This window comes from Emys orbicularis, chromosome 1, assembly GCF_028017835.1.
Source record: "Emys orbicularis isolate rEmyOrb1 chromosome 1, rEmyOrb1.hap1, whole genome shotgun sequence".
NCBI classification, from domain to species: domain Eukaryota; kingdom Metazoa; phylum Chordata; order Testudines; family Emydidae; genus Emys; species Emys orbicularis.
Genome location: NC_088683.1, coordinates 49,838,719 through 49,851,649, shown reverse-complemented (window position 1 = coordinate 49,851,649; position 12,931 = coordinate 49,838,719). Strand labels below are relative to the sequence as shown.

Sequence of the window (12,931 nt, the reverse complement as noted above, 5' to 3'; positions counted from 1 at the left end):
GCTCCTGAATGAGGTGAAAACTGTGGAGGAGGAAGTTGCCCTGAGGGAACATTCCTCTGAGCAGGGGTTTTGCCTTTGATCTCCCTGTCAGTCTGTGCCGCGGTTGCCGGTGCCGTGGTAGGTGCCGGGGGGGCAACATCAGCCCGCTGAGGGTCAGCCAGGGCGGGAAATGTCGGCACCGCGTCCATCTCGGTGCCGAACGGTGCCATAAACGAGGCAGGCAACTGAAAGCCTGAAGCCTCGGCACCGGAGCCTCGCGCCGCCGCCGCAACCTGAGGTGGCTTTCCTGCGGTGCCTGAGGAGCCCGGCTCTTCAAAAGTGCTGATGCGAGGAAACACAGGCAGGGAAACTGTTGACCTGCCTGAGGCACTTTTGTGCCTCACCAACTTCCTTGTTGGAGAGGGCTGCCCCTTCTTTGAAGTTTTCTTCAGGTTTTTTGAAGCAGGGGGGCTGTGTCGGGCAGTAGAGCCGGAGTCGGGGGCTGGGTCTGAAACTGACCCGAGAGACTTCTGCAGGAGGAGCAGTTTCAATTTGAGCTCCCTGTCCTTTCGTGCCCTGGAACTGAGTTTGGTACAGTGGGCACATTTTTGGGGAATGTGTGTTTCCCCCAGGCATTTTATACAAAGAGAATGGCCATCAGAGAGTGGGATAGCATCCTTGCACTTAGAGCAGCGCTTAAAGCCTGTGGAGCCAGGCATGGTAGAAGCGGCTGCGGCTGAGAGAAATTTTTTTTTTTTTTTTTTTTTACAGATAAAGAACTAATAAACTAGACTAACAAGAACTGACAACAAACTAACTACTATAACAGGTAATTGTAAGAAAGTGAGGGATTTCCTAACGAGTCTGCTGAGCTCCGTCTCAGGCCGGGGACGGTAGAGAAGGAACTGAGGAGATTGGCCACGCATGCGTACTATTATCCTAGACTCACAGCGAGGGGCAGCCTCTGCGCATGCGTGGCCAGTACGAGTACTGCTACGAAAAATCTCCGAGCGAAGGCACAGGGACGCACCAACACCGGAGTGGAGCACCCACAGGGACATCTCTCGAAGAAGAACTACTGTTTTGTAGCATTGGACATGAAAGTACTCACTGAGGTGGGGTAGGAAAATCAAACTGATGCTTCATGATTAAATGCTTGACAAGAATACCTACAATATTGTTGTTGGTAAACAAATAAGAAATAAAGTCATAGTAACCACAGGAAAATATTTTTTGATGTGAAACTACATTGCATTATAAAATACAGAATGTCTTCAGTGAAGTCTACTTAAGTTGTCTTAAATATTTTGATAAAATGCCCTCGGAAAAATAAATTTCACTATTGTTGCAAATACATAACTAATATACAACATAGCAGACAAACTACTGAAGATGTTCCACATTCATAAATGGCAGCTAAATGGGCAAAAAAACTAGCAATAAGTACTAAGCAAGAAGAATTATGGTTTTATTTCTTACAAAAATGAAATATAAAAACAAAACTTTGAAAAGGTTTATACTTACAAGCCATACCCATTTTGTAAAGAAAACTTTTAAATACAAATAAATCTAATTGGCTGGACTGAATTTGTAACCTTTATTTTGTTTCTAAATTAAAGTATTTATAACATTACAAAATTTAAACTTCAGAAATGAAGCTAAGAAGAATTTAATGTGCTTTTTCAAATATCTTTTCTTACTATCAATTGGTTTGTTGCTCCATATGTTGAACAGAATCATATTTGAGAAAAAAGTTTGTTAGAAGTATGCATAAAATCAGGCTTTCCTTAAGGTTAATTTGGTGATAAGAAAGAGAAATCCAAATCCAAACAGGGTTACTGCTGCCCTTTTTATTAATCTACTTTTCCAGGTAGGTGTTTTTTCCAGGGGTCGCACACGAGTGGGGTCATTCTTCTGTCCATTTTGAAGCTGAAGTTCATGTAAATATATAATTCAAATAGTTAGTGTATGAGAACTTCTTAAGTACATGAAGGCATTTCAGACAGTACATAAATGTAGGTATTTATGTTATTTTACTCTTGTTAAAGTCTGGGCTTGATCTTGCTTCCATTAAAATAAATGGCAAAACTTATACAGATTTCAATGGGAGTAGGAGTGGGTCTTTATCTTATCTATTTCACAGAGAGATACTATAAAAATAGTAGAAGCATGAATACCAGCACCTTTTTGTAAATAAACAAAATTCCTTAAAGGCGAGTCAAAACTAACAATTGTTAGAAAACATCTTGAACCATTATAACAGCAAAACAACCCTGTGATAAAAACACTAACAACGTCCAATATTTGATCAGGGCCTATGCTATTTAATCACAAGAGTCATGATTTGTAAAAATATATTTAGTCAAAAAGAGGCTTTCAATGACTTCCCTGTAACAGCAGAGCTATAGTCAGCATATAGGCAAGATCCTATGTTTGTAGGGTCCCACGCACCTTACAAGATTGGGCCCACAAATAATAAGTGGGCCCAATCTACCCTCGTAAAGGCAGAAGGTGAAATTCTGACTCCATTTAGGTCAATGTGAGTTTTACCCCCAGAATATTAAATTATTATTAAACTGGCTAATAGCCACTTATACACTTTCACAAAGTAATTATATATTGTAGCTGTTAACTGTGTATTTAATGAAATCTGGCAAAAAATTGGAAATTTTATATACTAATTATATTTACTAGATTTAAAAAATAAATTTTAATTTAAATGTTTTAGAAATAACTAATTTTCACACTAAATGTTATTTCATTTGAGCTCTCTATGCCAGTGGTGCTCAATCTGTGGCCCATGTGACATCCTCAGGGTCATATAGGTAGTATACATATTGTGTTGATGCGGCCACATGACACAGAGAGAGCTGCATATGCGGCCCACTATGGTAAATAAGTTGAGAACCATTGCCTATGACAATTCAACAACGGCCAATAAAAATGTAAAGCAAAAAAGTATGTTTAAATGTTAAAAGCTGTTAAAATGTTATTCAGAATGATACTAAATGAGCAGATTATATGATGTACTGATTATAGTTGTAATGTAACAGGAATAATAGTTTCTAAAATATTAAAAGTGCCAAATATTTAAAGAACATGACCAAAGGTTCTAGTGAGAGAATGCTTGAATTCGATGCACATGCAGTACCATTTTTTACTTGAAAGTGCAACTTGACCTTTAGGGTATGTCTACACTGTGATAAAAGACCCATAGCATGGCCACGGCTGGCCTGGGTCAGTTGACTCAGGCTTGTGGGTCTAGGGGTATGGGGCTATAAAACTGCAGTGTAGATGTTTGGAGTCTCAGATCTTGGGCTTCACTCCAAGCCTGAATGTCTATACTACAATTTTATAGCCCTGCAGCCCAAGCCCCATGAGTCTGAGTCAGCTGACCCAGGCTCTAAGACTTAGTACATCAACCTTAGACATCAACTATAACTGGTCAGCTGGGTGCGCAATCACCTATTTGCACATGTATTCAATTACTGCATACACAAATGTAGGCAGGCAACTGCCATACAGTTCTTTGTGGCAGCTTCAAACCTACTCTCACATATTTGGTTCTAAATGTTTTACAAAGCGAAGTCTGTTAACATTCGTTTAAATTTACCTAAACAACTAGACAGCATTAATAGTATTATATTCACTGTCTGACTTCCACATGACTTCATTCAGCAACAGATTCCTTTCTGACACTGATGCTCCATTTACTGAATCTCAACACTCATTCCTTTTACAAGCCTATTACTTAAAGTGATCTTGTCTGACAAGAGCTTGTCATTATGTTGGTTTGAGTGTGAGTGATGTAGTGCTAACATCTAGCATTGACCTCTCCCACCCTTTTCTTTTGACACCTCTACAGACATATCTGGATTGCCTCCTATTCCATCACATAAAACCCTAACATCTTCCTCATGAGTCAATATTTCCATACAATACCTTAATTATGTGTTCACAGAATGGCATTTATACTGCAATAGCTCTTAAGGAGCATAAGGATATTCCCCCATTTTTAGCATCCTTTCCTCTCCCTCAGGTTTCACTCATCTCTGCCTTTCAGTACAAAAGGGATGGCTACAGATTCCTATAGAGGCTGTCAGCACTGTTTTGGAATTGTCCAGATGATTCACTGCTGAGTGATGCAAAGCACCTCTCAACCCCAATTCCCTGCTGCCTCCACATAGGGTGACAATATGTCCCGTTTTGGTCAGGACAGTCCCTTTTTAAGCCCTGTCCCAGCCGTACTAACTTTTTTTCTTTTTCTTTCAAAAGTGGGCATTTGTCCTGTTTGCTCTTGCTAACTTGATCAGTTGGCAAGAGCAAAACGGGACAAATGCCCACTTTTGTCAAAAAATCAGGGTGTGGAGGAATGGGTGGGAGTGTGTGTGGCCAGTGATGCCAGCCTCAGCCTTTGGGAAATACGGTCGCCCTATCTAGTATGTGCGTTGCTGCTCGCCCAAGCCCTGCCTGCCCCTGCATGGGGAGTGGTGGTGGTAGGCTCGGGTGGCGGCTTGGGCCTGGGGCCCAGCCCCATGCAGTGTTCCATTTTCTCTTTGGGAAATATAGTCACTCTACCTCCTCATATCTTGCAACTACTTCCCTTTGCAGGTGTTCAAACTACAGTTTTAAAGATCCTTTCTGTGGCAGTCTGATGTGCCACCACTTAGCTGATGGGGCAGTATGTACAGAATTTGTTTATAAGAAATCTGTTTATGGCATTTTGTTTAGTATATTCATTAAGACACATACCCACCTTTTGCATGAGGTCCTTTAGTTTGCTAACTTCTTCACCCAAATCCTCAACACTGCAAACCAAGTCCTCACAAACTTTAGTGAAGCTCTGGGGTGGACCCCACTCGAGTACTATCTATTAGAAGTTTTACAATGTTATTTAAAATTTGGAAAAAACTTCTGATCTTTATATAATTGTTATTAAAACATGAACAACAATTTCTGTAAAATTCTTATCTCTGTACAGTATGAAATCGATGGAGAGACTGGCATAGTACATAGTTCAACTTAGATCACTTACATAGTTTAATAGATCAAACCAGTTATTCAAAATGTCATCTTACCTCACACAGGTCAACTGGTAGGCCTGAAGGCCCCCCCAAAAACATTATGCAAGCTCAAGATAATCAGACTTTTTAGACAAACAGTATATATTTCTATGCTTCTCCAGAGGTGTAAACAAAGCGAGGAAAGCAATTAAGACAGTCTAACCTTACAAAATATTCTCTACTTTTTAAATATTTTGATATTTTAAATATTGTTGTGATAAAATCAAAACACAAACAGATTATTTTTAAAACACAACACCCTACATTTCCAATTACATGGTTTGTGTGTGACATGGCACATACTGTTGTGTTTCAGCCTTCCCCTGCCCTTTCTGGAACTTTTTATTTAAATATTTAAACTCTTATCAGCACAAGCAGAAAGGAACAGAATTTTTTTTCTTCTTAAAAATTTGATTGACTTAAGATTTTTTTAAAAATGTTGCAACTTAAAGTGGTATTTCAAGGTACAATACTACTGGCAAGAATGCTATCTAGTTTACATAAACTGTATGAAAAAGGAGAAAGTTGTATATAGACGTCCATCACTGTTCATTTTCTCATTTATTAGTAGCTAAACTCATAATCCTCCCACCCTGTCCCAAATCAGTCTTCATTTTCCTTTGTTGAATACCTTGTGAGAGTTTGCGGGAAACTGGCTAACTATATTTTGCACAGCAGTTGTAAGATGACCACATTGTCTATTCAGTTTCAGAAGAAAATTGAGGAACTCATCGCCACTATAAAAACAAAATAAGATAATAAGATATGCAATTTAATTAAGAAACAAAGTAATATTCTTTTATTATAAATGCACAACTTCCCATAGAGCTCTACATGTACTAAAATTCAGTAAGCTTATCTATTTCCCCATAAAAATAGTTATCTAGAACACTGTAGCTATTAAAAACAAGTTTGAAAGTCTGAACAGTTCAAAAACCCCTAAATCTTTAGCAATGCTCAGTTTAATTTCCATTAATCTTTGCTTTCCCTCTTTACCCCATCTTTTACACCTACCAGTGGGAAGACCCCTTATTTGCTACATGAAGGAAATATTAAGTGTTCCCTATTATGCACATGAATTTATAAGATTATGGTCTTTTGTGCACAATGATAAAACCTGCAACCAGTAATCTTACAAGATAAAGTACTGGAAGTCTCAGGTCCATTTTATGTTAATGTATGAAATATTCCTGGTCTACAGCTTCTATAATCAAGGATGACATGGAGAAGTTATATCTGATCGGTACATGGAGTTTGGGACCCTTACTGAATGGGGGAGGCAACCTAGTCACAGATGATGTGGAAAAAGCTGAAGTACTCAATGCTTTTTTTGCCTCGGTCTTCACAGACAAGGTCAGCTCCCAGACTGCTGCACTGGGCAGCATAGTATGGGGAGGAAGTGAGCAGCCCTCGGTGGTCAGGCAACAGGTTAAGAACTACATCTCTACCCCGATATAATGCGGTCCGATATAACGCAAATTCGGATATACCATGGTAAAGCAGCGCTCCGGGGGGGGGCGGGGCTGCTTTACCTCATTATATCCGAATTCATGTTACTGCAAGCGGTTCCTCTGTGCCCGCCTGTTACTTGCTGCGGCCCTTTCCGGGGCCCCCCTGGCCCAGCTCACCTCCGCTCCGCCTCCTCTCACGAGCATGCTGCAGCTCCACTTCTCCTCCCTCCCAGGCTTGCTGCGCCAATCAGCTGTTTGGCGCGGCAAGTCTGGGAGGGAGGAAAAGCGGAGCTGCGGCGCACTCGTGGGAGGAGGCGGAGAGGTGAGGTGGGGCAGGGGGGCCGCAGCAAGTGGGGGGGGGGCAGTGCAGAGGAACCGCTCCCCGCCCCAGCTCACCTCCGCTCTGCCTCCTCCTCCCACGAGCACACCGCAGCTCCGCTTCTCCTCCCTCCCAGACTTGCCGCGCCAAACAGCTGATTGGCACAGCAAGCCTGGGAGGGAGGAGAAGTGGGGCTGTGGCACGCTCATGGGAGGAGGCGGAGCGGAGATGAGCTGGGCTGGGGGGGGGAGGCCTGGGGAGGACCGCAGCAAGTAATGGGGGGCGCAGAGGAACCGATCCCCGCTCCAGCTCATCTCCGCCTCCTCCCGAGAGCGCTGCCGCTGCTCCGCTTCTCCCTCCCTTCCAGGCTTGCCGGGCCAAACAGCTGATTGGCGTGGCAAGCCTGGAAGGGAGGGAGGGAGGGAGAAGCGGAGCGGCGGCGGCGCGCTCAGGGAGGAGGCGGAGGCAAAGCGGAGGTGAACTGGGGCGGGGAGTGGCTCCTCTCCCTACCCTGATATAACGCGGCCTCACCTATAACACAGTGAATTTTTTTGGCTCCCGAGGACCACGTTATATCGGGGTAGAGGTGTATTTAGAAAAGCTGGACAATGCAATGCATCCAAGGGTGCTGAGGGAGTTGGCTGATGTGATTGCAGAGCCACTGGCCATTATCTTTGAAAACTCGTGGCAATCAGGTCCCGGACGATTGGAAAATGGCAAATATAGTGCTCATCTTTAAAAATGGGAAGAAGGAGAATCCGAGGAACTACAGATCGGTCAGCCTCACCTCTGTCCCTGGAAAAAGCATGGAGCAGGTCCTCAAGGAATCCATTTTGAAGCACTTGGAGGAGAGGAAGGTGATTAGGAACAGTCAACATGGATTCACCAAGGGCAGGTCATGCCTGATCAACCTGATTGCCTTCTATGATGAGATAACTGGCTCTGTGGATGAGGGGAAAGCGGTGGACGTGATATACCTTGACTTTAGCAAAGCTTTTGATACGGTCTCCCACAGTATTCTTGCCAGCAAGTTAAAGAAGTATGGATTGGATGAATGGACTATACGGTGGATAGAAAGCTGGCTAGATTGTCGGGTTCAACAGGTAGTGATCAACAGCTTGTTGTCTAGTTGGCAGCTGGTATCAAGTGGAGTGCCCCAGGGGTCAGTTTTGTTCAACATCTTCATTAATGATCTGGATGCTGGGATGGATTGCACCCTCAGCAAGTTCGCAGATGACACTAAGTGGGGAGGAGAGGTAGGGATAAGGTCCAGAGTGATCTAGACAAATTGGAGGATTGGGCCAAAAGAAATCTGATGAGTTCAACAAGGACAAGTGCAGAGTCCTGCACTTAAGACGGAAGAATCCCATGCACTGCTACAGGCTGGGGACTGACTGGCTAAGTGGCAGTTCTGCAGAAAAGGACCCGGAGATTACAGTGGATGAGAAGCTGGATATGAGTCAACGGTGTGCCCTTGTTGCCAAGAAGGCTAACAGCATATTGAGTTGCATCAGTAGGAGCATTGCCAGCAGATCGAGGGAAGTGATTATTCCCCTCTGTTTGGCACCAGTGAAGCCACATCTGGAGTACTGCGTCCAGTTTTGGGCCCTCCACTCCAGAAAGGATGTACACAAATTGGAGAGAGTCCAGCAGAAGGCAATGAAAATGATTAGGGGGCTGGGGCACATGACTTATGAGGAGAAGCTGAAGGAACTGGGGTTATTTAGTCTGCAGAAGAGTAGCGTGAGGAGGGATTTGATAGCAGCCTTCAATTACCTGAAGGGGGGTTCCAAAGAGGATGGAGCTAGGCTGTTGTCAGTGGTGGCAGATGAGAGAACAAGGAGCAATGGTCTCAAGTTGCAGTGGGGGAGGTCTAGGTTGGATATTAGGAAAAACTATTTCACTAGGAGGGTGGTGAAGCACTGGAATGGGTTACCTAGGGAGGTGGTGGAATCTCCATCCTTAAGAGGTTTTTAAGGCCCAGCTTGACAAAGCCCAGGCTGGGATGATTTAGTTGGGGTTGGTCCTGCTTTGAGCAGGGAGTTGGATTAGATGGCCTCCTGAGGTCTCTTCCAACCCTAATTTTCTACGGTTCTATGGGGATTCTGACCAGCATTAAGAGGCTGAACACAGGGTAAAGTGAGGTATCCAATCTAAAATGTGGTGGATGGAGGAGTGGGGGGTATCCAACAGTGCTGCTCTTGCCCTGGATCTGGCACACCTTCTGTACTGAATTTCTCTAAGTGACCTTGGGAAAGACGTGAGGCTCTCCAATCTGAAGGAAACTTTCACTTACAAGTGAGAAGATGGTACTGAAGGGTGGTTGCATTAAGGTCTCCAAGAGCACTGATCTGAATGCTCACATCACTTTTTCTTCTTAGAACCCCCAGCCCCTTACTCTGTCCCCATCTGACTTGTTTTTTTTCTTCCCACTTTCAGCATACAACAAAACCAAGGAGCCTCAGATGTAGATCAGAAAGCTTGGATCTTTTTAGGAACGCTATCCAAAGAATGATCCATAAGCACCCAACCCCCAAGACTCCAGAATCTCAGCCTACAGTAGAACAACCGCTGCTCACTTCTGCTTCTTGGGGGGAATGCCATACAGGACAAACATGGAGTCATTTGATGATCCAATGACGTCATTTCTCTATCACAGGAACCTCTCGGGCGATCTGAACAAAACCTTTTCTCTAAAAGATTTACTAAGCCTAGCTAACAAATTATATGAAGGGGCAAAAAATATATAGCGCACGTTCTGGGACCACTTCTGCTGGTGAAAGGACAAGGAACTGCAAAAGGGCTATCGGTCATCTTTTCTTAACTAGTTTGCTAATATTATATTAATATCCAAGGCTGGTACACACTTATCCTCTATACGGTATGCTACTTTAGAATGACTGTAGAGTAAGTCAGGGTTCTGGGATTTCCATGCTACATCTGAGGAAATCAATACCATCTAAGGCAGTATAAGACACACAGCTCCTACATCTAAAACAATGTTAACGTTAAAAATGATGATGGATGGTATTTCAAACCTTACCATATTCATATTTCCAACACCCACCTCCCGTCTGGGTTGCTGGAAGCTGAGTCCTAAGCCAAGGCACAGTGCAACATTCACACATTTCACCATCAAATCATATAGCATGGAAGCAGTATGGAAGGAACTATGGTATGAGAAAAATACTGAAACACTGTACTGGTCCACTTCAAGCATGTGTGTTCCACGTTCCAGTAGAAACATAGAAATGTAATTGAAGTCTTACTAAGTGCAAAGTATTCTGTTCATTTTGAAAATTATATTTTTGTAAATATTAGGTGTATATTTATATTCTGTTGTCTGGTATTTCACAGAATTAATTTTTTCGCATGAGCCCATTTGACCGTGGTCACACTATTACAGTAAATTGCCTGTACTGGTCAGAGTGTGGTTGGTGGTACGCAATACAGTGTATTGTTGTAAGACTTCTGTAATGCTTAATATAAAAAGGTGGAGCTTTCAGCATCTCTGTTAAAAATATATTTTAAAAAGATGAGAATTTTGTTTACTTTTTGATGAAGGTGGGAAAGGGATGGAAGGAAGGGGAGCAAAACAAAAACTATTATCTAGTTTTATTTGGTAAATTGCTATGACTTTTAATCCTTCTGGAATGGCTTTTTACAGAAAAATAACCCGTTAATTTTAAGTAAACATTTATTTTGGATAAAAAATTTGGACTAAATAAAATGATCCTAACTAGAGAGCAGTTTGAAAGTTTTTCATGCATGTTGAGCACCTGTCAAGCAAGTCTATCATAGGGACTTCTTTCCACCCAGAAGATAAACTTTATAAATGGCTGGAATCAATGATGACATTATTTGTGCTTTGCCACAAATGAATACTAATTATTTTTGTTATTTTGTTGAGCATCTCTTTCCATCATGCCTAAAACAAAATATGACAAGGCATAAAACCAAGTAAAACACTTACCATTACCGTATCTGTTAAAATTATTCAAATATTGGGAATGGTTATTAGACTGAACTTCAGCAGAAGTAGAAAAACCCTTAACAATTTAATTAAGTCATGTTGCATACAGAGATAGCTGTTGCACTGACACTTTCCCTTGCACCCCTAACAGGACTTCAGATTTTCAGAAAAATAAAGGTATCATATTTCTTTAGAATGCAAAAGAAAAAAGTTAAAACATGAGTTGCTAAACAGTGCAAGAGACCCTGTGGGAGTTTACAATCAATCAGTTCAACATTTTCTACTATGTTAGTTTTTCTATGACTTAATGACTAATATTCCTCCTTTTAGAATGACTTTGAACAAATGGGAAGCAAAATCTTTATATAACAGCATGTAAACATAGCCTGTGATTTAACCACAAGGTCAGATTCCTAGAATACATGTGTCTAACAGTTTTATTTAAAAAGTGCAACACTTCTAATAATTGAATTTGTGTCATATTTTGTATACCTCACGACCCTGAATTAGTGCTTTGTTTCTTGTAATTCATGAACACATGGAAAGCTACATTAAGCTTTATTATTTCTTTTAACTCATAAAAACACAGAAAGCTACAATAAGGTTTATAGGTACAACCATTGATCTAATAACATACATTTTGTGCATTTCACGTATTTAGCATGTTATTTAATTAAAAATCTGTAGTGGGGAACAGATTATCTATATTTTAGACTCCTTTTCTAGATAGCCAGTAGACTGTTCATTTTTTTATTTTCCACTCAATTCTTCATAATTTATATTTTAAGGATAATCTGAACAAATAAATTTATTTTAAAAAATACAGCATCTCTTTGGCAGCACTATTTGCTTTTAGAATAAAATGCATGAAGCCTAATTGAACTTAATTCTCTTAAACTCATGCTCCTTAAATTAACCTTTGAAGAAGATTGTATGTAGTGTTGTTGTAGTTATGCTGGCCTCAGGGTATTAGAGAGAGAAGGTGGGTGAGGTAATATCTTTTATTGGACCATCTTTTGTTGGAGAGAAAGAGAAGCTTTTGAGCTCTTCTGTGTATGCTTGAAGAAGAGTCAGTCTTCTGTGGCATTTAGTACAGAAATATACATATTGTCTGTGTGTCCCCATGCTGACACACATTAACAGTTCATTAATGTGCTCTGATTGCAGAAAATCCTGCATGTGGCTGTCAAGAATCCCTCAGTGTTGAGCTGCAGTATTCTCAGGACTAGCCTGATGGCTCCAACGCTGGGGGATGGAATTGTATCAGGAATGTTGTCTTACAAGTGGCTCAGATTCAGCCCTAGAAAGCACTTTGAATGCGGTCTGCTGATTGGATCATCAATTTCCCCGATATGAACCAGATACACACAGGATGCGTGACGAGAACACTGGTCCATTTTACATTACATTCGGATGCTCTAGAAAAAAGTTTTGTCTCCATACCATCATGCATCATCCCGGTCAATGAAGCTTTCAGTGAGTGTTGAGGAGCCATCTTCAAAGCTGCCTGTGCATCCATACTGCGCAGCTGCCATCCAGTCTACATGCTGTGCCTTGAGGTTGAATGTGCTAAACTGTTCAGTCAGTATGAATCCTCTGATGATCCATATATTGCTGACCAGAGAATTGAGTCACTGGATGACTAGACATGCATGATGGGAAGTGATGACTCAGAATCTAGAATTCTCGCTCAAATCAGAAATGCTGGAATTTGATTCATTGTCTCGGCATAGCTCAGCAACCACCACCCCTAAGCCACCCACCTGTCATGCCAAACCAAGCTGTCAGCCATCTGCTGTATGTGTCAAAGGCCCCAAATGAGAAGCATGTCAGACAAATTCATGATGAATGGCAGAGGTTCCATCTGAGAGATGCCACTTGGCAATATAGAGAGCTGTTCACAGCCACCAAGCTAGACAAAATTCTGAGTGATATTAGGAATGGCACGCTTGCTGGCTATGACAACGTATTGCTAGAGTTCCTGAAGCACCTCGGGACTTGTGTTCACCCATGGTTGGTGCAGTTCTTCACGCAAGTGGTCAATGAAGAGCAACTTCCAAAGACATGGCTATTTAGACATTAGCCCTGCCCAGATTTCTCTGTGATATTGATGCAGCATGAAGAATGGTCTGCAGCTGATGTCAGA

General features: G+C 41.9%; 1 protein-coding gene across 1 annotated transcript in view; it reads right to left on the bottom strand.

Annotated features, from left to right (window-relative positions):
• Nucleotides 1–1,755: 1,755 nt before the first annotated feature.
• Nucleotides 1,756–12,931, bottom strand: part of ASZ1 (ankyrin repeat, SAM and basic leucine zipper domain containing 1) — a 103,284-nt gene continuing 92,108 nt past the window's right edge. The window contains exons 11-13 of the mRNA XM_065423563.1: nucleotides 5,674–5,779; nucleotides 4,736–4,849; nucleotides 1,756–1,908 (exon numbers count right to left, since the gene is read on the bottom strand). Coding sequence (XP_065279635.1) covers nucleotides 1,756–1,908; nucleotides 4,736–4,849; nucleotides 5,674–5,779 — 373 coding nt within the window. The remainder of the gene's footprint in view (nucleotides 1,909–4,735; nucleotides 4,850–5,673; nucleotides 5,780–12,931) is intronic.